The sequence below is a fragment of the Photinus pyralis genome, unplaced genomic scaffold, assembly GCF_008802855.1.
Source record: "Photinus pyralis isolate 1611_PpyrPB1 unplaced genomic scaffold, Ppyr1.3 Ppyr1.4_LG7, whole genome shotgun sequence".
Classification (NCBI taxonomy): Eukaryota; Metazoa; Arthropoda; class Insecta; order Coleoptera; family Lampyridae; genus Photinus; species Photinus pyralis.
Genome location: NW_022170738.1, coordinates 40,507,543 through 40,534,221, shown reverse-complemented (window position 1 = coordinate 40,534,221; position 26,679 = coordinate 40,507,543). Strand labels below are relative to the sequence as shown.

Sequence of the window (26,679 nt, the reverse complement as noted above, 5' to 3'; positions counted from 1 at the left end):
GACATTGTTCAACCCCCTTATATGCCAAAATCCTGCTGCAAGGTAATGATACGAGTATGACTAGTAAATCCGAAACTAAAAATATTAAGAGACATCTGCAAGTTCAGCATTGGAATAAGCCGTTATTGTTACTATTTAGGTACAAAATACAGTACATTGGTAAAATTGGATTTGAATAAAAAATCAGTTTGTCGTATAAGTTGATTTGTTCCAAGTTCAAGATAGAAAATCACCAACGACATCATGGTTACTTAGAAGGTGTATAGTCCATCAAAAAATCATTCTGTATATTGTATTGTCTTAAGAGTTAAAATTAAGGGCTACCCACAAAAAGTCGTGGCCACCAACTTAACATTTATATTGAAAATTACCAATAAGAAAAATGTTGTGAAGGAAATAAATTGGAACCAGCTTACTTTTTCAATGTCTTCCATCTATACGAAATGTTATGGTGATTTGGCCTTTGCAAGAAAATATTTTCAGAAAATCAAAATTCGGATAAGTCGGAAATCTGGGAAATGGGAAATTTCTTACAAGTATGTAACCCTAAATTTGACTAAGGAGCCAGCCGTAAGTCATCTACAATTCACAAAGGATTGAAGTCATATTTAAAAATTTAAAAAATTTCTAATTTATTTCAAGGAAGAGAAGTTCAACCCCCTTTGTATGCTAAGGCTGTTGCGGCATATTTATTTAATGACTTCTTTGTCATCAATTTTTTCAATATTGGATACATTCGTAATTTCGAGCGTTTATTAAAATGCGTTTTATTTGGAACAAGTATTATGCCTGCTCAAAAACATTCGCAGTTATTTAATTTCACTTTCGTGTCGCCTTTCGTCGCTTAGAAAGTAAAATGTGGTTTGAAACAGTAAAAAAGGCACACTTTTAATTGAATTGAAGAATTTATCTTAAGCAGTAAGTAATCGCTTTACATTTTCATGTAAACGAATTTGAGTTACTAAAAGTTCCATTCGAATTCGATGAGCCTCAAAAGCAGTTGTTTCTGAATTACAACTTCTTTTAAATTTCGCACGAACTCAAAGGGAATCCATAATCTTTCGCTGCAGGTCATTTAGGCATTAATAAATTTGCAAGAAAAATCTGTACAACATAAAACTAAACCCTTTTAAGAGGGATCATCTACTTGCACCGAATAATCCTCTTAGATCTAAGATCTTTCCCAGTTATTTTGAAAATAGAAAATCCGATTTCCCGTACAGGAAACTACGTCAAACTAGGCGATACCTGCATCATTTTGTGCACTAAATAATTTAGATTTAAAGAGGAAGGGTATTAAGACGATGCGTCTTCATGAATAATAAACGTGGACGCGCACGGGTTGCTCTCCGTGAAAAACGGCACAAGAAAACCTCGTTTAGTAAACGACACGAGAACTTAATACATACTTTATTTTTTTCCCGGCGGGAATTCTCCATCTCCAGCAATATGAATACTCCTGGTCCTCGTAATCGTTTCCTCTCCAAAATCTGGGAATAAATTATTTAATTTCGGAAACAGGAGGAATGTTGTTATTTCGTTTGAGACGCGAATTTTCCGTCGAGTTTTTTGGTCGGGTTGCGGAAAGCTTTGGATGAATACGAAACGTGACCGACGGAAGTTGGTCCGAACCCTAAACTTCTACAAATTGCTTTATGAAAGGAAAAGTCCTGGAGTTAGCCAAAGGAGTGATTAGGGTATTTGTGAATTTATTTACGGAACAACAAAAAGAGCGAATTTCAGTTCGCTTCTTTGTATTATTTTGTTCGATCTCGAAAGTCACACACTTTCAAGTTTATCTTTGATCGACGTGAAACGTTTCCTTTGAATTTCCGTTGAGCCTCGGCGGTAACACAAACGTCACGCAAACGCAAGTTTACTGTCAGTTATTCTCCTCTCATTATCAAGTTAAATGGATATCAGTCAAGTTTTGTGCACAACTTTTTTCTAATAGAAAACAAAATTATTAAAGCAACTTGTCCTCAAAGCTCTGCCCGTCTCATCCTTCTTGATCCGTATCGAGAAAAAAGTTTGACATAGTTTTGAAGGGAGTAGGTAAACGGAAACAATGAACGTATGGTTTCACTTCCCGCTGAAAGTCAGAGATCCTCTATATTTAAAAAGCAATTTACTCTCAGTTTTTAAGTTAACGTGAGCGCACCTCCTCCCTGCAGTTTTAGAAAGGCTGGAATTGGGGGAGTAATTAATTTTCGTTGGAATTTAAACAGCAAGAAATCATGCACTTGATACATATTAATATTTCATAAATAATTTAGGCATTGACACCAATTTCGATCAGAAAAACGGTAAAATGCATGGAACACTTTCGTTGAGGGAGTCGCCTTATATTTATAATTATTCAGATCGATCGTGTGGTAATATTTTGAAACCTCATTTTGCGCTTTAATCAATCAGTTTAATATCAGTATTGATTCCTTCCTTTTCGCCATTATCGCCTTATTTCTTTACTTCCAATTTACGCACCCTTTCATTCTTCCTTACTTCGGTCCGGATTGTTTCCTTTTTTCCTCCCAAGTTTTTTTACGTCTGCCTCCTCGATTTACACACCCCTTCACAAATTCTTTACGTTTCGGTCCTTAATAATTCTCCTTACTATCAAATATGTGACCCCTACTTTAATTTAAAGATTAAAGTCTAATCAATATTCTTGAGCTGATTTCATCCCTTAGTGCAATACAATTTCCTCCCCTTAAATGAGACAACAATAAAATGTTATTATTAAATGTCTTTCAATTTTAATTAAATCGCGGACTTTGCTCTACGATTTTGTTTTATATTCCCTTAAAACCAGTTCGTTAGCTTTTTGGGAGAGATTTCACCATCTTATACAGGAGTACGTGGGAATATTATTTCCGTATATTGATCTTTGTACTCTCCTTTTAATCTATAGCCTCTCATACAGCTTTCGGAGTAGTGCAATAAAGTGTTGTTACTAAGTGTGACGGTTATTGAGCTTTCCCTTTAACTTTAAAAATTAAATCGCGGATTAACACGGTTTTTAGCTTCTGGGGAGAATTTTATCCTCTTAAAAGGTGGTACCTGGAAATATTATCTCATCTAAAGATTAAAGTCTAATCATGGCTATTAATTTACTTTTCGGGTGCGATTTCATCCCCTTAAGGAAAAGCAAAGTCCTTCACTAGAAGTGGACGCTTACAGGGGTGGGGGGGGGATAATGTCGACTAATCCAAACATCTAAAGGGATAATGATTACGATCTGATTAAAACAAAGTGATTTATTAGTCGAATAGTGTAACGAGAGAATTTATTTGCTTAAAAATTGTTTTGAGATTTTTTCCCTTTGAATTAAAGTTTAAAAAGAGTCAAGTGTTAAATACCCCTTCAATCTCTTAATCTCTTCCAAAGTTCTTCTATCCTCTTGAAGTCATCTTGATTTTCCCTTACACATTCTATTTTCCTATTGTTTGAATCCCTTTAAAAAACTCTCCTATTCTCCATTAGTTCTGCTTGAATCCGTCGTGAAATAGTATATTTCATTACGAGTCCGGAAAGCAGGCTTTTTCCGTGCGCGCGTGACAAATTCATGTCATGCAAGCACGGAAAAAGCATTTCTGGACATGTAATGAACGATATTTTTTATTATACTTCTTTTAAATCGATAACAAAAAACAACAAACTCGCCAACATTTTTATTTTGTAACAGTTATAGAAAATGCGTTTTCATGGTTACTCTCAAATCATTTCAAAGGCGATTTGTTTAATTAGTTTAGTTCAGATAAGGTTGACGAAACGTCAAAAAATGTCACAAAATCTCAAAGAAGTTTATCTAAATATTCAAACATCTACGAATTAAAACGCAAAATACTTACATATGAAACATTACAACGCATATAGAATTTCTGAAAATTAGTTTACTTTCCTGTAAATTTGTATTTTAAAGCAATATTTTGGGTATTTATATTCAGCGCACGGAAAGAATCAAAGGGACCAGGAAAAGTTTTTCCATGCGCTAGCCTGGAAAAGGCCAGATACCATTATTTCTAATACAGATGCAAATAAGGTGATTTCAATGAAGTATAATAAAAACTAACTTCCTTGAATGTTCCCTTAAATTTGCTATACTACTTTTTGATACCCCTTACAAATATGAACCGTAGTGTACCTCTCGATTTTTCCTTAAATTTTTAGTGAACACTCTTGGCCTCTACTTATATTCTCGCTTCATTTTTCTTGCAATCCTTCTGAGTAGGTACTCATTAAATTTCCTTGAGCTCTATTTAAATTTATTAGATTCGTTCATTTTTAATCCCCGTTCTCTTCAGAATTTCTGAATATTGGTCAGGTACAATACTATTTTATTGAGTATTGGAATTCCTTTTTATCCTAATGAATCCCTCATCAGACGAATACGCTTGAAGTGATTTATTTTTTTTTAGTTCCTTCAGAACACCTCTTAAATATTTTCATTTATCCGGCCTTTTTTCGTTAAATATTCTTAAAGAATCCGGTCTGTTTTTCTCTAAAATTTTTCCAGAACAAAACTTAAAAATTTCTTAAATTCTTTAAGAATTGTTAACAACTCTGATGCCTAGTTTATTTCCAAACAAATTTTGCCTTTCTTAATTTTTTTGAATAGCTCTCCAGCAGTTTTTGCCGGACACCTTCTGAAATCATTCCTATTCAGTGTATTCTAAGGTCATGTCTGTTTCCTTTAAATTTCTCTTGACTGCTCTTTTAAAATCCTTTCAACTCCCTCAAAATTCTTCTTGAACTCCTTCTGAATTCTTTGGACTACCTAAATTCGTGTTGGTGCTCCTACAAATTTTGACTAGTTTGTCATAAACTCATAATTTTCACTTAAATTTATCTTGAGTTTCTCTTGAACTTCCTTTTATATCTATATTTTTGAAAACTTATCGAGAATAATATCATTTAACAACATTAATTACTGAAATTCCTCTTGATTCCTAACAAATTCGCAAATTTTTCTAAATTTTTCGGTAGTTCATTCAAAATATCTCTTTTAAATTTTTGAATAAATGAATCTGTAAGCTTTAATTTCTTAAAATTCTAATGGATTTCACATGAACACAGTACAGAGAATATTTAGGGAACCCTTATTCAACTCTTCTTTAAATCATCCCAAATTCATTTTGCTAAATTTTTCTTGAATATTCTCATAGAATTCCTCGCTTGTCTCTTCCAAAATTTTTACTTTTTTTCCAAAACGAATTTTTGGCGAATTGGTCTTACTTGTATTTTTGTGTAATGTATCTAGAAAGACCATCCTTGAGACTGTTACTGAAATTTAAAAGTACAAATTTAATGTGAAAAGTGCTGTGAGACAATACACTTAGAAACAATGATAAATATTACATGGGTCTCCAACAATAGAAATAACAAAAGATTATGTAAAATAATTATGTTTTACAATCTCTTTCGGTACCCTTTCTTACATCTGAAGGTAACGCTAATTAACCAAAGGTTAACGTACTAACTCTCTTCAATCTTAATTAGTTGACTAAACAAACAATGTAATCGCTACCGTAATACGGAAAAGGGAAAAAAGATTAAACGAAACGAGATAGATCATTTTTGCCAGTTTCCGTTTCCGCGCAAGGTGATGGATCGCTCATTTGCGGACTGTCATAAATTTCGTTTTTTTATTTAATTAAATATCGTGTAATTGGATGAGGTTAAAATCAAACGACATGTGTGGAAAAAATCGTCACTGACATTATCATTTCATCCCCTATGAATATTTAAAAAATGTAATTAGTAAAGTGACAAATACTTTTATTCAGTTGGGATTTCCCCTGTACGCTTTTCATTCCGGGTCATTGCGAGCGCATCATGTTTCATGGTGCTGCTGAAACAAAGCATGTTCTCCTCTACGGTTTAGTTGATAAATAATGTCGTGGGATTTTATGTTACAAATTTTGTGATCGGTACTCTTTTTACGCTTCGTTAACTTTAGTCTGCCGATACTAGGTCGCTTTGGCCATTACCTACTTTAGGGATAAATTATGATTAAGCTTTCCAGCTCCATTATTTATCAAGGGGATGATTTCTAAAACTTTAGCAAGGTTGTAGAAGTCGCTCGTGTAACACCAAATTAAATTCGTCAACCCCTAAAGCTCTCATTGCATATTGATAAACACCTGCTATACCGTGTTTTCTTTGGGGGTTGATGGAAAGTTTGGAAATGTGCACTCTGTAAGCAAAACTTATGTAAAATACCTTCGAAATAGTCATTTACAACTAATTCGTGTAGTCTAGTCAAATCGAGTAAAAGGATAAAGATGTTACAATTAATTTCCTTTCTTTAGTTCTGGAACTTTTCTTTTAGTTTTAACGCCATCCCCTACAATTAGACCTTTTTGTTTGTTATTTTTTAGGTTAACGTTGAAATTGATTTTTTGTTGGTTTTTATTTTGTAAATTGTGTTGAAATTTTCCTTCCTTCTTTTGAGTCTTTGTAATTTCCCCATTTATCTGTTTTACTCCTTTAATTCCTTACCATTTTGAGCAATAACTTTAACATAATTTGTTGGTCTCGACCGTACATTAGTAACTGCTACTTCAAGGCCTCCACGGGTCCGTTAACTTGGCCCCCCACTGAGAGATTTTATAGTCTTATTATTTTGAAATGAATGCGCTCGTTATGCGCTCATATGCGCCACCGATAATAACTCTTGCGCCATTATCGTTTTTTAGAAATCCGAAAAAACATTTAGGGGGGGGCCAAGTGAACGTAGCCCCCCCCAGTACGTATTTTGTCCTTGTAACTAGGTCACCTGATACATTTGGTTATGCGCTCAATTGCGCCACTTGAATTAAAGCTAGCGCCATTACGGTTAAGCCGTGACAAATTTTCAAAAAGTGGGGGGCCAACTTAACGTTTTTAAAAGTTACTTTTTTTTAACATCTTTTCATACGAAATTGTACTCTCAGGTATGCGCTGAAATGCGCCGTAAAAAGATATCTTTGCGCCATTATTGTTTTTTGGTTATCCTTAAATATATTTGGGGGGGGGGGGCAAGTGAACGGAATCCCTCATAACGCATTTTGCTACCGGTATTTGTGTCACTTGATACATCTGGTTATGAGCTCAATTGCGCCACTTGAATTAAAGCTAGCGCCATTACGGTTAAGCCATAAAAAAATTTTAAAAAGGGGGAGGGGGACTAACTTAACGTTTTCAAAAGTTACGTTTTTTTACATGTTTTTTCTACTACATCGTACCTTTCATCATGCGCTAAAATGCGCAGTAAACAAAAATCTTGGCGCCATTATAGTGTTTCAGAAACACTATACAGGGTGTTTTTTTGGGAGCTTTAGTTAAACGATTCTGAGAAAATAAAATAGGTAGGTTTTGAAAAATTTGTATTTAGGAGTTACTCCGAAGGCCGAATCGATGTAAAATATTTTCAAAATGGACGCACTTCCGGAAATAACTTTTGAAAACGCTAAGTTAGACACTCCACTTTTTAAAAAATTTTTTATGGCTTAACCGTAATGGCGCTAGCTTTAATTCAAGTGGCGCAATTGAACTCATAACCAGATGTATCAAGTGGCACAAATACCGGTAGCAAAATGCGTTATGGGGGATTCCGTTCACTTGCCCCCCCCCCTCAAATATATTTAAGGATAAAACCAAAAAACAATAATGGAGCAAAGATATCTTTTTACGGCGCATTTCAGCGCATACCTGAGAGTACAATTTCGTATGAAAAGATGTTTAAAAAAAAGTAACTTTTAAAAACGTTAAGTTGGCCCCCCCACTTTTTGAAAATTTGTCACGGCTTAACCGTAATGGCGCTAGCTTTAATTCAAGTGGCGCAATTGAGCGCATAACCAAATGTATCAGGTGACCTAGTTACAAGGGACAAAATACGTACTGGGGGGGGGCTACGTTCACTTGCCCCCCCCAAATGTTTTTTCGGATTTCTAAAAAACGATAATGGCGCAAGAGTTATTATCGGTGGCGCATATGAGCGCATAACGAGCGCATTCATTTCAAAATAATACGACTATCAAATCTCTCAGTGGGGGGGGGGGGGCCAAGTTAACGGACCCGGTCTCCACCATCTTGTAATCGCGTTTACTACCCCTATTTTCGCGAGTAGTATAGACCAGGTCCGATTGCAGCCACCGCTGTGCCAATGATTATAGGAAACAGTACGTTCAATGCACTATGCACTAATATTACTTACAAGGGGTAGGATTACCATCCCCGCTCCCAATTATGGGGAGAATAGGGAGAAAGCTATGTCAATTGGATAAGAAAATTATGGAATGTATGAACATTGTTTAAGATGTAGAATGATAATTTTACAAAACTTTATTCCAGTCCCTTTGTATATCTACCGAAAAAAGTTTAAATTCCATTTGAAAGCCCAATTTCTTTTGTACATTAGCGAATAACTTTTCTACCCTATGTGTCCGCTACCAACGGAAATTCTATTTCCTTTACAAACATTATATATTATATTTGTGGCTATAAGATTCCAGGTCTCGTTTACAAATTTTTTCGCCTCTAGCATTAAAGTTTCACTGAAAACTGAATTTACATGCATCGGGTTGCGATGCAACAAACGGCTTGTCGTTAATCCACATCCTTTTCTCCGTTCGAAACTAATGGTAAGCCTCAAAATTGTGGGTTAAATATAAAGGGAATTAAAAACAAAAGAGGTATCGATCGCAATCTAGCATAATTAAATCCTTTTTAAAGCCTTTGTTAACATATCCATAGAAGATTTAGGCATTTTTTTTTCGAAATAAAAGCTCGTACTTTCCAGTCCAGTCATAATTACTTTATCTTTTAATAATTGACAGGGAGCTTTTCTGGTACACAATTATTAAAGCTACACATCTCTTTCCATATGTATCGTTTCTCATCATATCTATTCTCTGTTACAATTTTCACCTTTCATTTCATTTTTTTTTCATTTTTGAGTCCATATAAACACGGTATCCCTTGAGAAGTGCCAATGAAAGATGAAAAGAAACATGAATTGAATATTTTCCGGTGTTAAAACAGTCCCCAACTCGGAAATATTTGCAAAGATGGAAGGTACAAAAGCATCCGTACCGAAGGATGTGACTATCCTGAACAGGTTTGAATAAAAAGGAGGGTAACTGGAATTTAGCCCAAAAATGGAAGTTCTGTAATTCATTTTTGACGAAAAACTCGGCGGGACTCAGACGCCACCAGAAGATTACAACCTTACTTCTGGTCAAGGGTCGACGGTGATGCAACGGTTTCGGTAGCCACAAGCAGTCAGTTGAAGAAACGGGTCGGCGGGCTGTTACGGCCAAGAAAACAACTAAAACAAAATTACGACATACGAACACTGTGCGATTTCTCAAGCGGTAACGGATGCACAAGTCAATTAGCGGTAGCTAACAGGTAGCAGAACAAAGGAAAGCAAACCCCTTTTATAATTAGCGGAATCAAGCGCTTACCTTGAAATTATACGATACGGTATAATGCAAAATTGAACTTTACTAGGTAAATAATAATGTTACCTTATATCGAATTCCATCGAAATTTCCAGCTGGCGGCTTGTTGAGGTAATAACGTCCAAAAATTAAAACTTCTTTAACTAATTACTCGATTCCCTGCTATCCTAAAAATCTGGGACCAGCCTTAAAATTATTGCCAATTAAGCGCGTTTTATTTGACACTAAACACAAGGTAATCAAACGATGTTTGTTAATTAGCTACTGCTGGGTGAAATTTCCAAAATTCGGCAGCTCGGTTAACACCGCTTGCGTCCCGGAATCTTGGGATCAAGCGTCTGGTCACATTATCTAGTCCTATCTACGTGTAAATGAGCTACCTTGCCTGTTTCTATCCTAGTTTTAAATTAACATAGGACTAATACCTAAATTAACGGAGCAGGAATCCTAAAATATTAATATTAATTGCCTCCCCATGCGGAGGGCTGTCGGATCCTACAAAAATAAATTACATATCTCTACGGGAGCAATAAGCTTCTCGGCAGCTGGTTTTCTTATCAGCGGCTCTACAAATCAAAACATTACTATTACTTTTTGTTTTTCACTCCCAGAAAAGAAATGCATAGATACGGAACTACAAGGAAGCGCCCGCTTGAGTTTCTCGAAGTACCAGGTGTTCATTTAAGCTGGTAGCTTCCATCAATGTACAACATTCAATTTATTTTATACAAATACTCGCTCTTTTACCTTCTGGTATTTCATTAATGTACAGTGCGTTCATTAATATTCTGATATAACTCCTGTACGAAAACGGGTTGCAGAATCATCAAATTTAGAAAAGGTTGGAGAATGATTTACGACCATAACTCTAATTTGGTTAATATGGTGGGATTGAACAGTTGGAACATTTAAAGTCCCCAGCGGTCGATTCATTTAGGGTATATAATCTTCGGTTCCTCTTTACAACTTACCATTAGTTGGGCGCCACCCAGTTTATTAAGCATAACTCTCCCTATAAAGTACTAGGAAAATTCAAGGAAAATAACAATCAAATAAACAAAAGAAAACTAAAACAAACGCGATAACATTTCCAATTAAAAAGAAACCGATCAAAGTGGCAGCAATTGTGAAAATCACGAATTTACCGCGAGTAAATTTCCAAAACTGCGTTAAAATCCTTTTGTACGTGGAGACCGCGCGGGCTGAGATAAGTGGGACAGCAATCTACAATACACTTTACCGTTTACATATTCATGACCGTACATAAAATTACTTTGTATTTCGTAGGTATTATTAAACCGAAACTTGATGTACAGAAATCAGTCGTAAAAGTCTCAAAGTAGCAATAAAATTCAAACGCCGTAATATCGCTACATTGTTGCTTGACAGTATATCGTTGCCAATCTACCATAAACTTTGGGGTAGATTCGCCCAGATTCGGTAGGGTTAAGCCATTTTATTATAAATTTGATACAACGCGCGCATATGGAAGCTTGCATAAATTTGATTGTACATTTTACATAATATACATTTTCGTAAAGGGTTCTATTTATTTAACTCAAAATGTGTGTAAGGGCATCGATAAAAGTTAAACGCAGTTAAGCATCGCAAATCGACTAATAAAAAATGTCAGCGTGTAAATAAGCCGGGCAGAAATCCAATCCATTTTGTACTGTAACCGTTTTCTTTTGCTCCTTTACGTAGAGAGAAAGCTTCAACATTAACCATTTAAATTAACTGCGAGCTAGCAACTATAATGGAGTTAGTTAGGCGTACTGGCGGAAAACTTTAAGGGTAAATTTCGCGATAATTCGAAAAATACCTCACTAAACACACATTCGCCGAGTTAATTAAATTGCGGATACAAATGAGCGTTATTAACTAAAGTATTGCGTGCGGTAAATGAAATTAGCGCTTTGGGGTAATGAGGACGACGAGCTGGGGAGCATTTTTCATGCGGATTATTACAAGTTTTCGCATAATTCGCTTCTTTTTTACTTACAATTCAAGTTTAAAAATCGTTTTCGCACGTGTTCTATCTATGTATTGTGTACTTTTCATTGTATACAGTGATGCACAATTTTGATTAATAAACATACACACATACATACATAAAGATTAATAAACAATTTATCTAAACGTGAATACACTAATGCAATAACACACAAATGTTCACGTGCATATTAAGAAAGGAACGTACTCGCACTGTATTTACGATTGAACCTAAATCAGCCGTCCGTTAATTTCCTCTTTTAGCATAAATACGCTGCTTATTATTGGTTTTTCTCGTAATTGCAACTCATACAATAATTTGAATTAAAGAATTCAATATTACGCGATTTAAAAATGCCGCGTAGTTTTTCCTCGCAAGCTTCACTAATAATTCGTCTGTCCCACCCGATTTTTACTTATGTACTCGCTACATCCAAAACTGGCCCAACGCAAAATGGGCTTCGGCTATGTTTCTATCCATGTAAAGGTGTGGCAGAAACGCAGTCCCTCACGCTCCGTTAGGACGGTTTTCAATTCTCATCCGCTGCACACTCGTTTCTTATTTTCTTATCTTAAAGCGCTTTATTTTCTCGCGTATTAGTTCTGTTATTTTTCATTATGAAGGGGTGCACATATTAAATTTGCTATATCGTCAAGTTTGTAAATTCAAAGCCAACATTTTCTAAGAGTAAAGCGACCACCTGTTACAGATACCGAATTTATCATTTATGTAAAAATTTGTGCGCAAACAAGGTTTAGATTATCTTAAAACCTTTGCCTGTTGGATATAAGGAGTGGATTCATGGAAATCTAAAATAAAAAGGCAATAAAGGAATACGGGGGTGAGTGATTATAGGATTGAGTGGTTCTTATAGGTACAAAATTTACTGTTGGAACAGCAATAAGAACACGTGGGTTAATTAAAATTAGTCCGATAACAAAACTTCTTATCGCAAACGGCCAGATGTCCCTACATCTAAATCTAAATAAACAATTTAAATTTTAATCAAGAAAATAATACGCAATTGCAAACAATAAACCAACGTTGTGCTTATTTGTAAATAATCCACCAGATTTACACTTAATAAATTGAGATATTGTCATATACAGGGTGTCTCGACACACGTAACAATTCATATCCAACATTTGAGTAAAATCCGTGGAGCGGTTACATACATACAGACGGAAAAATGTTTATTCTTTAAAAGTTGCTTGAAATCGTTGACATTTAATAAAATTTTGACATGTCCAAAAAACGGTGACCGCAGTAGCCACCTGGCTCAAGATAGGGTTACATATTTTAGACGATCTTGCCGAAGACAGTCGCGTTAATAGTAAACGGTCGCTTTGGTAGAGACCTATCGGGTACTATGAAGGACGAAACCGTTCCATTTAGTTAGTAGGTTGGTCAGAACAATATTCTAGTCATCTTCTACCAAATTCAAACCTTATACTCCCCAATCACTTTTAAAGGAACTTTTTCCTTCGTTTAAAGTCCGCTATTTTCCATCTAGTTTAACCCTTCTGCGCCTTTAACAATTTTTCTAGCCTATAAAGCCTCCTTTACCTTCTTCGGCAGGTAAATGTGGTCTAAATTCCTTTTCTCTTTGAGTGAATATTTCGTAAATTGCTCATACATTTTTGCCGAACGAATTTTTAAATTCCTTTTTATTAATCCTGAGTGTTTCTTAAACTTCTTTTGGATCCCGCATGAAGACTTCATGAACTTTTCTTAAAAGTTTCTTAAATTGCCGAACAGATTCTTATTGAATTCTCTTTACAATTCCTGGCATCTTATTTGAAGCGCTGAATTTCCGCAGATTATTCCATAATACTATCTTTGCACTAAAATTGCTACACTTTTCCTAAATTCTTTCGGGTGCTTTTCAGAACTTCTCCTGAGTTTCTTCTAAATTTTTCTCAATTTTTTAGGACGAATTGGTCCTTTGATTCCTTTATTATATTTTTCATATTAAATCGGTCCACCTGACGGTTTGAAACCTAGCGAATTTCTCCTCGTCCTTAGGCCCGATTGCTTTTTTTGAATCCCTTGAGAATTTCCCAGACATTTTTGTTAATTGCCTTTTGAATTCGTGCTTGAATTAAGTTAATAATTTAGCTATAGTCTAATTAGCATTTTTTAAATCTTCTGGGGTTTCCTTTAAAACCCGAATTACTAAAAGGTTGTCCTAAAAATCTTTGAATGGTGTGCGGTAAATTCGCCCCGGAAGACTCGCCCCGGTAAATTCCCCCCCGAAAATTCGCCCCCAAGTAAATACGGCCCCAGAGTATTCGCCCCCAAGTAAATTCGCCCCCGGAATATTCGCCCCCAACAACATTTATTAACCCTCGGAAGTAATAGGTTGGTTTGGTAACATATTAAACAAATACCCTGTTACCTCCGAGGATTAATAAATCTTATGGGGCGAATCCTACGGGAGCGGAATCGCCGGGGACGAATCTTCCAGGAGCGAATTTGTCGGGGGTGAACTTGCTGGGGGCGAATTTTCCTGGTCGAATCTTTCTGGGGCGAATCTTACGGAGGCGAATAGTCCGGGGGCTAATTTTCAGGGGCGAATTTACCGAGGCGAATTTTCGGGGGCGAATCATCCTACAATTCTTTTAATTCATCACGACCTGAATATCTTCCAAATTTCTTTTGGTTCCTTCTACATATCTGCATGCCATACCTCGTAGTGTACTGATACATTTTTTCCCGCAGGCCTTTGAAATCCTTTCAATTCTTCCTTGTATTTTCCACTCATCTTGAATTTGATACGTATGTTCCTTTCTGTTAAGTTTCTCTTGACTACTCTTTGAATTCCGCCTAAAATACCGTGAACTCACTCCCCTTTAATTATTTTGAATACTCTCGAACCTCAAACCGAAATTCTTTTGTATCTAAACTGCTGCTGGCTTTACCCAATCCTTCAAAAGTTTTCTTCAAAATTTCTATTCTTTTTAAACGTCCTTTTGATTGTTTAATTCATATTTAATCACTGATTTTTCCTGGGCATATTTTGTAATCACCTTCACTACCCCTTTAATTTTTTCCGACTGTCTCCTGATTCCCACTCCTATTTATTTTTCCTCTACTCACCTAATTTCTTCAAAATTAGTGCCGAATTTACATTGACTACTGAAATTCCTCTTGAATTGAGCCAGCTAAATATTTTAATTATCCTTTAGTTCCTTTCCTATTCTAAGGGAACGCATTCTGAAATCCTTTTTCCTTTTGAATTTCACATCAACGTTCAGCGAATATTTAACGCACCCTGTTCGAGTACAACCCTTTCAAACTTTTTCAATTCTTATTGAATTTTCCTTCAAATCATCTTAAAATTCTTCCACACTTTCCCCTAAATTCTTCTAGAAATGACAATAAAAAAATTGTAAACGAGTTTCTCGGTTTCATCACGGTTTTTTCCGAATTTGTAACTGGGTATTTACATAATTCGTTTTTCTATGGCTTGTTTTTATGTGGTACTGTGAGAAGCGTTCGAGTCATTTAATTTTTTGAAAATGTTATAATTAAAATCCAAAAATGATTAAGTCAAATTAAGTTCCTCTGTAAGCGAGACGACGTTTGCGATTGATCCGATTTAAACCGCCCCACATACAGAAATTCCCAACCTAATTCTTGATTGTTACGCACACAAGCGCTACCAAATAAACACCGAGATTGCTGTTTACAAATCATTTGCACAAATCCAAAATAACATGCAAATTATACGCTGTCGACATGAATTCGGTAAACAAAGTAATTCTTTTCAATGGTAATTAGTACGTGTTTCTATTTCAGCTGCCCGTAACGCTATGCACGTTAGGGGTTGGTGCCACTTTTGGAGAATCGATCCTTCAGGACCTTCCGAGGGACAGCACGGTCGTAACGCAAACAACATGCGAGCTTCTTCGGGTCGAACAACAAGATTTCAGGCTGATATGGGAGGTAAGTACATCGCATTTCCATTTTCAGGAAATTATTGCGCTGGAAACGGCAGCAATCGCGGTAATCTTATCAGATAAACGTGACCGTCTTTATAAAGGTGTTCATCTATATCACTATCTAGTATAAATATAGATCACCTTTATGAACCAATTAACGTCAGTGTTTACGTTTAATTTAGAGTAATGCCAACGAATTGTTCTATTTTTGTTTGTTCTTCCGTTTTAACGTTTATAAAATGTGGATCTTTTGTGGTTTGCAGAAAAACAAGGAATTGATGAACGACCTCGTTGCCAACTGTAAATTAAAGAATGGTAAGTATTTTATAGTTACAGTCACAGGTTCAACAAAAAAAAAGCGAACGTTATTAATCTCTTCCTTGTCCAAAATTTATTACTGCGAGAGATTCCGGAACTTTCCTCGTGAAATGTAATTTTTTGTCAAAATTTCAATTTACTATGAAATATGTTCTGACAACGTTTTTTCGCTTATCGTTGGAAGTATTTGGCAATAAAAATTGTTTGTTTTGTACGGGAACATCAATCAATAGGGAAGGGTTTTTCTGATAAGATACTAAAAGTGAAAGTTTCCCAATTGAAGGGGCGGATTAGTATTATAATAAAACTAGCAGTAGTGCGTTGGTACGTGTTTATCGAAATGTTCTGTGTACACAATGCACAATGGGGTGGTAAGTTTTTCAAAATGGGGGAAAATATCTCCTTACCCTCAATTTCAAGCTACAGGCTACAGGCCAATGGTTAGCCTCGTATTGGCTCTTGAATCTCTAAAATAGGGAATTATACAAAAGTGCTGATGTGAATTTTCACCCCCGTCCCACTGGAAAATTAACGTTCGGAAATGCCCGGGCATGAAAGTAAAACTCACTCAGAATAATTGCCATAGATATTTTAGAAACTAAAAAACGTATCTGATATTTACATCCTTTTTCCAGGTATACAGGGTGGCCATTTGAAAACGATGCATTTTCGATTGCAATGTTATAAATTCCCAGCCAAGCTTGCAAACTATTTTAGGAGCTAATTTTGAAGCAAACTTACAAATCACTTTAATTAAGTTCATCAAAAGGCCCGTTTTTACTTTGGGCCGTTTTTCAATTTGATCATTCCACAGAAACTACAAGATTACCTACTGTAAGGGAGGAAGGAAAGTGAACAATTTGAGACGCCGTAGTCACCGCTCAGAATTATTCCGTAATCACTGAATTGTAGTAAATTTTATATGGAATTTTTCCATTTTCAAGCAACTTTCTCTCATTGGTACTACGTGATTAATTGTTCGTCAACGTTGCTTGAGAATAGGAAAGTTTATTGTTTATTGAGCAATCTCCGTCATTCACAAACATTAACAAAGCTCTTTCGTGGAGGAGGTATATTTTACACATGAAAACGGCGAAAGCTCCGAAGTATAGATTTTTCAATGTATCTCGCGCCATCTGCTTTGGAAGTATTAAATTACGTACGAACTGCTGTAGGCATCCATCCTCTCATTTATATTGAATTTAAAATACATTCTCTTCGCCTGTCCTCTAATAGAGATACCAATGATGGGTTTTAAAGTAGGAAGCGCTGGTTACACTTGTAGTAGTTGCAATAGAAACTAAGCATAGTAATAATAATTGGAGCGCTCGAAGAGAATGTGTAGCAAATTTCTTTATTTTCAATTATCAAGAGAGAATCATAAAATTTATAGATCGGCCTTAGATATTGTAACTTTATTCTTCGATAGGAAGAATCGCTGGTTTGCAAAAACTTCTTATAATAAACGAAATATATTTGAACATTACTCTAAATGGATAATAATGACATAGTCGGAGAATTAGATAGACATAAAATGCCATTGAGACCTTTGACAATGCTTTTATTTATAATTGGAATTGCATCTAAACTTCCTACTTTGCTTTAAACAGATTTTACAGATCTGTATTTTATTTGCGGTTTCTAACCTTTTTGAAAGGAAAATGCTAAGAATCTTGGACAAGATTTCCCTTGCGCAACAGGCAAGTGTTAGTACTAGCTGCATGAAAGGATTATTTGCTAAATTCGAGTTTTCGAGTTTTAATAAAACTTTAGTTTGTTTAGAAATTTTGTAACTGTTTGTAGCAACATCCTCTAGTATTTCACATCTAGAAGAGAGAAATGATAATGGTTATTGTACGCTGCCGGCTGCTGTACCTTAAACTTACTGTAGGCAGTTGACTTCAACTTTGTATTTGATCATGTATGCTAAAACTGCAGCTTTAAATTTTTAATCTGTTATGTTACAATTGTCTACAGCTCTGCAATTTACGAAGTTCAGAAGCTGATTCTTTATAGATTTTATTACATTCGAAAATTGATTGCAGATGGGAAAAGATGATCAATATGTTAGATATTGATATATTTCTAAAGCACTTTTATTACTGCTTGTAGGGGACAAGTTGTTAGTAAGCTATTTCGCAACACCTTTCAATGCATTCTGAAGATAATAACATTTTTCCACATCAGATAATTTTGAATTTTTATCTATGAGTGCCATAAATGTCTCGTGAAAACTGCACCACTCTGCATAATGTCCCGAAAAATTGGGAATGTTTAAAATTAGCAACTTTACATTGTTTTCTTCTGAAGAGCATGCGGATTTAGGGAAGTATCAGATATACGTACTTGTTTTTAACGTACTATTGCGTTTAGAAAGATTAGTAGCTAAGTCACAATACGTTCATCAAATTCTTCGCATGATAAAATGCCATCCCTGGTTAAATGTTCAGAATCTACTTTGAAATATGTATCTGTATACTCACTAACCGATGATTTTATTTGCCCTAATTGAGCCTGTAAAGGCTAATTCACTGAAATTTGTTAGATCGATTGCATTAAATGAAATCTCCGAAACGGTGCAGCTCGGTTACCAATAACTGGAGCCTTGCAATGAATTGTTTAGTGCCTTTTGATTTCGGCATAATGAAGCACCGGGCTGAAGTTACATTCGTTTTTTTTTTAACAAACGGCTTTCGAAAGTGATGGCACCTGGGACCTATTTTCATCCTCTTTTTGGAAAAGAGCCCTAAAACTCGACAAATTCGCCCCCGAAGTTGGCAAATTACGCAGACCTTACAATATTATATAAAGCATAGGGAAATAACGCTGTATTATTGGTTGACCAGCTTTTAACAATTGCAACCAACACTGAAACTATGTACAAAGGTTAAATTCTTAAGTGCCATTAGTGGACAAAGGTAATCAATTAGTTGAACGCAATAACTAATCCTAACTGGCATTTGAATATCTAGAGATAATTGTGAAACGGTATGCTCTTTACAATGAATTAAATTAATTTATAAAATTAGTATATGAAATTTGAACAAACAGGTAGAAAAGATCCTTACCCATAAAACCAGGTCCGTAAGTAGAGAGCTCTTGCTTTTCCTGTTTATGTAATCACTTTTGGAGAAGGTATTAAAACTTAAATGCTTTCGCTTTTGGTCTGTTTTAAATGTCCAATATACAAAAGAAAATCATGATTGGATTTTCTGGTGTGATTGCAAGCGCAATACAAAAATGTAATAGTCGGCAAAGGTATTTTTCAAATATTTTTCAGAAAGAATACGAAATATTTAATCATTTATTATTAAACTCTCAGTAATAAACATTGTATGGTCATTCTGTGAATGTATGGCTATTTCGTACAGTATGCGAAGTGGACGACCTTCCTTCGGTCCTCTTCACCCTGGTCATGGCACACCTAAACCATACGGACACTTGCTGTTTATACTCATTCGCCGTTAAGTTTGGGTAAAATTTTCTACCCATATCTGCAGAAAGTGAATTACGTTAAGTTTCTTGGTCGAAATGACTTACGCTGGATAAACGCTATTAACTGCGTGTCGGATATCTTCGTGGACTCGCGTACCCCACTCCACGAGCAAACAGTCGCCAACCTATCCGTGAATGTTGCCTGTAGGCATTTCCTAATGAAGTATTCCATTCTATTCGATCGATGAAAGCTGAGCTTTCGCAGCTACAATTAGGTATTCTTAGGTAGTCGACTTACCCAACACTTACCAGAGCTTGTCGCGTTCCCTCTTCATTCATTAAAATCTCCATATTCTCCAGGTCGTCTATGGTCTCCATCGGTAGCTTAAGTGATTCTTCCAAGTCCATGGAGAGACTGGGGTCTATTCCAATTTTCGATTCGATCCTGTCCAATCTGCTGTGTAAATTGGAGAAACTCTGCTCGACTTTCGCTTTGAAAACCGAAAGCTCGTCCAAAATTGTTTTTGTCGCACTTCTAACTACGTTCTCTAGTAGTTGGGGGTTGAGAAAAATGTCGGTTATTATGTCGCCACTATTCTGTTCCACGTTTGAGCCTACAGATGCTTTTTATAAAAGTGTCTTTGCACATTGGGCTTACTTGTTGTAAATTTCTCCCGGTCTGCATCTTCTGCTATGGAGGAAGGACTACGTTTAATAGTTGTATCCCTTTTTTGCGGTTTGTGCCGCTTTCGTTCGGGTGTGGCTATATCTTCTTCTACTCGGTCTATACTTCTCTTGGCGCTCTCGTACGACTCTAACCAAAACCTTTATGGATTGCCTTATTAAGGAATACTTACGGAAATATTGTATTATCTCCACGTATACTTGAACCCAAGTCTCATGGCAAGGCTCGACCTCTGACTTGACGAAGTTGCTGTCCGCTCCAGATTTAGGCCACCAGCACGCATCCGTGGATGGAATCAACCACTTTGTCGGTACAACTTCAAGAGAATCCTCTTCATCTTCAATATTTACAACGCAAAATCTCTGAAACAGGAAATTTGTAGACTAATGAATGAAATTAACAACGTTTCTCTGTGGATAGTACAGATAAAAGGATCTTTATTTATTACAACATAAAAAATGTTTTGATTTTACATTTCAATAACGTTACCTTTACATTACAACGGAACGTGCATAGTTCATCTCAAGGTTAGGCAAACCAGTTTAACTAACAGGAAAGGAATGTTTATTTATATCCGTTGCTAAATAAACTTTATACTAAAAACACCGCTCCTGACATTGTGCGTGTTAGATTTCTAAACTAAAACCACAAAACCGTTATTTACGTATGAATTCATTTGCCAGACGAGCTTATTAGAATGAAACGGATGTAGGAACATCGAATTTTAGACGACGTAACATGCCGAAGCTGAAGCTGAATCCTTCTCTCTTATTGGTCAGCACGTTTAACACACTGATACTAATGTCGATGAACCCCGATGAGGTATTTTGTAAGGGAAACAATTTTAGAACGTTTACGGGTAACATTATCTTCCGGTAACGTTTGATTTATTACATTTATTAATGTTATATAAACGTTCCATAAATACGTTTCGGAGAGATTTCGCGTGATGTGTATACGAATGCTTACGTACTAACAAATGGAAGGGGAATTACGTTGATCAATACCTGGTTTCGTGGCTTCATTCGATACAGGCAGTCTTTAGCCAAGTGCTCTGCAAGTACTACGCAATTTCCACATTATGCACAAGGTGCGTTTCTCGAAATTGTTTTACTAAAATTAAAGAAATTCAAACGATATTTCGATGCCACTCAATTATCCCATCATATTTGGTTTTGCAATGACCCCCTCGGGAGTAAATTTTGAAACAAATGTGATAGTATCATTTTCCAGACGTTTCTTTCCAGAATGGAACTAGTAAACGTTTCGCCTGGTTTAAAATGGCAGTATCTACATTCAATCCATACTAAAAAATCGAAAATGGCCAAGTAGATTTACTTAGTAGTCCAGTCAATTTACGGTTTGGGCTGGATGTTGTCATTTCACTTAATGAAATCAATAAATAAAAAAATCCTCTGAATTTGAAAATCATAGTCCCCCTGGCCGGAAACTTCCGGAACATATTGTTATAAACAATAATCGAAGAACGATTGTTTTCCTGAAAATTTTGCCTGATTGGCCAAGGTTCACGGAAAAACGTACCTAATAGTCATTTGGTATTACGGTCCCTGGGCCTAGTTATCGTAGATCAACGAATTAATTACAAACAAAGCGCATTTCAGATCAGTATTTTACTAGCAAAGTTTAAAATTATCGATCTAAAGGGTAATCTAACTCAAAATAGACTAGAGCCCCCACATCTACACCATAGCAGAAAGCTTTTAGTGAATTTGAAGTCTCTAGCTATTGTAATTGCTGAGATCGCAGCCAGACAGCCAGCCATAACAAATATAAAATCGTTTTTTTTTTTCAAAAATGCACTAAAAATTGGTAATATGCAATGTTTTTGAAAATTTTTTGTAACATTTTCCGATATGTCATAATTACATACATCGAGGTTTGAAGTAACAAGATAAGCATAGCCGATGAAGCATTCACTATTCCTTCTCTACTTTAGTGCTGCTTCTAATAACTGACAAATATTTAAACCGCAACTTTTAAGTGTCACAAATCCATACAAATTTGTGTCTTTATGTGATACTCATTTATTCAAATGTTGTACCATTCCATGTGCAACTTACGTGTTGAAACATTAGAATGTGTGAATGTTTAGAATTCTCGAAAGTATTCGATGTATTTTTTAATGTAAATATGTGAAGAAATTCAGTGGTCCTCAAGATTTTACAATATTATTTTCAAATCTTCTCGGAACGTTTCCTACCTACAGTATTTCTGGAATTTTCTTTTAAAATCTTTTTAGAATCTCCACTGAAGCTTTAAAACCGTCAAATCTCCAGGATATTCACATCATTTTTCGTCTTGCAATCTTAGAACTTTTCTGGAACCACTAAAAAAACACTGTAATTAGATGTAAAATGTAAAATCGATTTCTCGTGAACTTTTAATCGGATTTGGACGTATTTTCTTATAAATGTACCGTCTTTCCGAGAGCTTTCCATTCGCCTATTATTAGTCCGAGAAATAGAGACCGAAAATGGACCATTTTCTGCAAAACGGGAAGTAGTTCCAATTTTGTTTGAATGTCATGAAGGAATATCTGGTGGTTAAGAATCCGAGTTTCCAACCTCAGACCCCTAAAACCAAAGACATTTGGTTGGTTTTTTAGTTTTTAAATCATATCTTTTTATAGGTTCACTTTACAAAAAAAGTATTGTTATTTAAATTGTACAGACCATCAAATTTTACATAAATTTATTATATACTTCTTTTTCGTAAATTTCGTTTATTTCAAAAGATACAAAGCTTTAAAGTTGTCATAAGATTCATATAAGAAAATACCTCGATTATAATTTCCGTACCATGCATCCCTATCAAAAGGGATGACAGCACTTCAACCACTTGGTCGTAGTAGGTATTTGAATCACTGTGTGATTATGCCGCTTTCGAATACAATTATCAAATAATAAAAGTTGTCTTACTTCATTTTAACTCCTTCCATCCCCTACAAAAAGGGATGATTACATCGACCCCCTATAGTAGTGATTGTTCAACTATCTTCTTAAGTATAACTGTCGAATGAATCAGCGTAGAATACTCGGGTTTGAAACATTACTTAGTTTTGTGTCACAATTCTTTGCATGTAGATTATATATTTCAAATTGAGGCATAAAATGAGTTTGTGAATAAAACCTCGATCCGTCGCACAAAAACCTCGACGCATTGAGTACTTTCCAACTTGTTTATTTGAAATTTGTATGCGGAAATTATCTAGATGTGATTGAACAATCAACATCAAAGGATTAAACCATTCATTTCAGTAGGGGGTGACAAGGATTAAACTGGAACGAGAGGATTAGAAAATATAAGTAATAAGGGTTCTACTCTCTGCTCATTTATCAATCGCCACAAAGGGGTTGAAATATTCATTCCATCCGCTTTCCGGGGTGAGGGGGAAATGAAGCTGATCTGAAGTAAGACAATTTTATGAAACGTATATTAGAAACCGCTAAAATCTCACAGGGATTCAAATATCCCCACTAGCAAGGGTTGAAAGTTGAATTGTTATACATCCCCTTTGGTACGGGAGCAGGGTACCACGGTAAGCTCAAGATATTTTCGCATAAAACTCTTAATTATAGAGATAAAGTATAAAATTTGGTTAAAACATCTTTCTAAAGGGAACCAATAAAAAGTTATGATTGAAAAACTAAGAAACCAACCAAATTTCAGGCGTTTTGGGGGTGGTATGGGGGAAACACCACCAGATGACTGTTTATGACATGCAAAAGAAATATGGAACTATTTCTCATTTTGCAAGTTAAAACCCTCTATTCCCTGAACTATAAGTATATAGGGTTACATTTCTTGCTATGTTTCGGAAATTATTCTAGCTAAGAAAATTCTTGGGATTTTGAAAAAAATCCAGTCTGTCGATGTACAAGAACCACCGGGCCAATTTTGTAAAGAATTGTTTTAGGGTTCTATAAAAAAATTAAGAACGCGCTGGGAGTCACCCATTTTGAAAGACACAGCCTCGTTTTTTTTAAATTTGTTTATTTAATTATGCAATAACTATAAAATCTACGGCGATCGGGTTTGTCATGTTATTTTTTTATTAAAAGAATTTATCAAATACATGATCGGATAAATTTTACTTAGTAATAACCAATTGTTGTTAAACTTAGGGATTGCTATTTTATATTTTTTCATAAAAAAACAATAACATTTATAAATGAACACCCGGAACCAACTGTATCTTATGGAAAATTCGATTCTAAACAAATTCATTTATTTTCATTTTTTCCCTCACAGCAATAGTTAACCATTGAAGTCAAATGCGAAAAACGGCATTTTCCCATTTTGTCCACGGGGTTTCCGGCCAGGGGGACTATGATTTCCGGTTTCGGAGGATTTTTTACATAGAATACACTTGGTCCCGTTGAGTGAAGTGACAGCATCCAATTTAGACTACTTTTGGAGCTAATATGACTGACTATAGTACCATAGTGATAATTCATCGCCTTTTTCAACCCCGTTTGTGCGTTTAAGGTCTCCAAAACATCATTTTTCCCCCTCTTTGTCTTTGTCTGCTGGGGGGTCTTCTATATCCCCCAGACCCCCCGCTACTACTTTTTTGGGAAAGTACAGTCGTATCCTTTTTCCCTGAACAGTATTCCATACTGTCACAGCATCGTGGTGCTAAGCATGTTGGCATTTTTTTAAAAAATGTCACATATGCACTAACACTAAACGAGCGAATCACCGGGGGGTCTGAGGGGTATGGAATATCCCCCAGCCAGCAGAGAGTGCCTTAACAAAGAGGAGCTCGATAATTCTTTATATTTTACTCCTATCACTTGTATGGTAATCTTTGGAAAAAGGTAATCGCGCCTTCATCTGAGATTTTTTAATGCTTTAATTTCAAAAATCGATGGGGTGGTTGTCGAAAATCTTGTTTTGAAATTGTTTATTACTCCTATCACTTGTATGGTAATCTTTGGAAAAAGGTAATCGCGCCTTCATCTGAGATTTTTTAATGCAATTTCAAAAATAAAAATCTTGTTTTGAAATTGTTTATTAATAGTGCAAAAATAAAAAATAATTGCAAATACAAATGTATAAGATTACGAAACATTTGAAACGCAAAGTTTGTGAAACATTATTTTTTTACATTACAAATCTACGCATCAAAACTAGGTTAAATCATTTACATTACTACTCCCCGTCTTTCTCTATCGCCTGTATACACAGAAAATAGAAATAAACCTTATCCTAGCTTTACCTTTTGTTTTTTTTTATACATAATTGGCGACCTGTATTAAAAAAAAATTATAATTCCAAATAAGTGTTTAAAACGAACTAGTTACATAAAAGAGAAATTTTTCCATTGTAATCAAGGTTTGAAATTAGCACGTAATTGTGAAAAACGAATATTCCCTGTAAATCCAGGAAATCTTTAGCGCATTTTTGAAAAAAATACGCTATTCTATTCGCTACGGCTGTCTGGCCGGCTGTCCGGGTGAGATCTCAGCAACTACAATAGCTAGACTTCACATTTTCGCTAAAAGCTTTCTTCTCTATAGTGTAGATGTGCATGCTCTAGTCTATTTTGAGTTACGATTACTCATGAGATACATAATTTTAAACTTCGCTAATAAAATACTGTTCGGTATTACCAAAAATGCTCTTTCATCATGCATACGCTGATTTACAACTTGTTTAACGAAATATTCAATACCGAATAATCAGGAATATATTATTGGTATATTTTCAGTCTATTCAATGCTGAATATCCTTGGAATATGCCAGACGAACATATCTATTCAAAGAATATTCTATGGGTATTTGGAATATTCGCATACCTTCCAGCGTGTAGAAAGAATATTCTAAAAATATCCAATTTTATCCGGTGTTAAAGGGGATTTGCCACACGATTGACCAAATGGAACTAAACTTTTCAGATATCGATTGAAAAACGAATTTTTGAACTAAATTTTGTTCTGTAGAATGGACACGGAATTAAATTTGTAACGGTTTGACAACTACATCAAAAGTTATAACAAAAAAATTAAAAAAACGATTTTAAAATGGTCTCCATAAACGATAAAGTAGGGAATCAAATTTCTCAGTTCTTCCATACTCTTAAATTACTTCAGTTTCCTCGAAATCTTTCAGATTCGTTTGATTTTTTAAATTATTCCAAAATTCATCCAAAAAAATACGTTTTTAGTCAAACGAACGCAGAAAGTCTTGTTTCAGCTCGATGTTCAAATATCGTCTTCAACTTTTAGAGCTCCCGTCAAATTCTTCAAATTTCAGTTCTATTTTCGTCAAATTATTTTCACGTTTTCTTTTTCAATTCATATCAATCTCATTCAAATTTCCCTTCAGGTTTCGATAAAATCCTTCTTAAGCTCCTTTCAAGTTTGTTAAACATTCCTAAAGTTTTTCTGTAGTTCTCCTCAAATGCTTTGAACGTTTCTGTTAATTTTTTCTTGTGTATCACAGTTCCTTTCTATTTCTTCTCAAGGTTTCTAACACATTCTCCCTAAAATACATTGTTCTTTTCAACATCCTAACTCCCTCCTTAATTTTTCCCAAAGTTGCCTGGCATGTTATAAGAAAATTAATTCTGGTTCCACTCAAATTCAATCTACAGCATAAGAGCTAATAGAAGAATTAGTCTTTCGCAATATTTCACTGCGGGTAAAAATTGATAGAAACGGTACAAGAGCTCTTGCAGAGACTCTTTGTCGTCGGTTTCAAGAGGAGAAATAAGTGGCATTGAATGTTGGTGTACTTTCCCTGGCAGTATTCAGCATTGCTTCATGTCTGGTGTACCTATAGTGTTTCAGGCTCCCAGTACCGGTTTCATAATTTTCAATCTCCTAGAAGCAT

General features: G+C 35.3%; 2 protein-coding genes and 1 long non-coding RNA gene across 5 annotated transcripts in view; 1 reads left to right on the top strand and 2 right to left on the bottom strand.

Annotated features, from left to right (window-relative positions):
* LOC116176076 (rap guanine nucleotide exchange factor 4) overlaps window positions 1-26,679 on the top strand; it is a 43,775-nt gene that overhangs the window by 10,261 nt on the left and 6,835 nt on the right. For 2 of the 3 annotated variants that reach the window (XM_031494544.1, XM_031494545.1), the window contains exons 2-3: window positions 15,241-15,387; window positions 15,647-15,698. In XM_031494544.1, the coding sequence (XP_031350404.1) occupies window positions 15,241-15,387; window positions 15,647-15,698 (199 nt within the window). Of the gene's footprint in view, window positions 1-15,165; window positions 15,190-15,240; window positions 15,388-15,646; window positions 15,699-26,679 lie in introns of those variants that run through there. The other variant, XM_031494546.1, reaches the window with a different exon arrangement.
* Window positions 9,521-10,448, bottom strand: LOC116176078. The gene is made up of 3 exons (XR_004146416.1): window positions 10,418-10,448; window positions 9,959-10,012; window positions 9,521-9,893 (listed from the first exon to the last, which is right to left on the bottom strand). It is a non-coding gene; the product is annotated as an uncharacterized LOC116176078 (long non-coding RNA).
* On the bottom strand, window positions 18,992-20,785 carry LOC116176077. Its single transcript, XM_031494547.1, has 6 exons — window positions 20,428-20,785; window positions 19,994-20,183; window positions 19,795-19,950; window positions 19,446-19,750; window positions 19,242-19,401; window positions 18,992-19,195 (listed from the first exon to the last, which is right to left on the bottom strand). The coding sequence occupies exons 1-6, from the start codon at window positions 20,437-20,439 to the stop codon at window positions 19,041-19,043; spliced, it is 978 nt and encodes a 325-aa protein (XP_031350407.1). The 5' UTR covers window positions 20,440-20,785; the 3' UTR covers window positions 18,992-19,040.

Coding starts and splice junctions, on each gene's coding strand:
- LOC116176077 (XM_031494547.1), bottom strand. Junction 19,951..19,993: donor GGAGATAATACAATATTTCC/GTAAGTATTCCT, acceptor GGTTTTGGTTAG/AGTCGTACGAGAGCGCCAAG. Junction 19,196..19,241: donor GTTAATAGCGTTTATCCAGC/GTAAGTCATTTC, acceptor CACTTTCTGCAG/ATATGGGTAGAAAATTTTAC.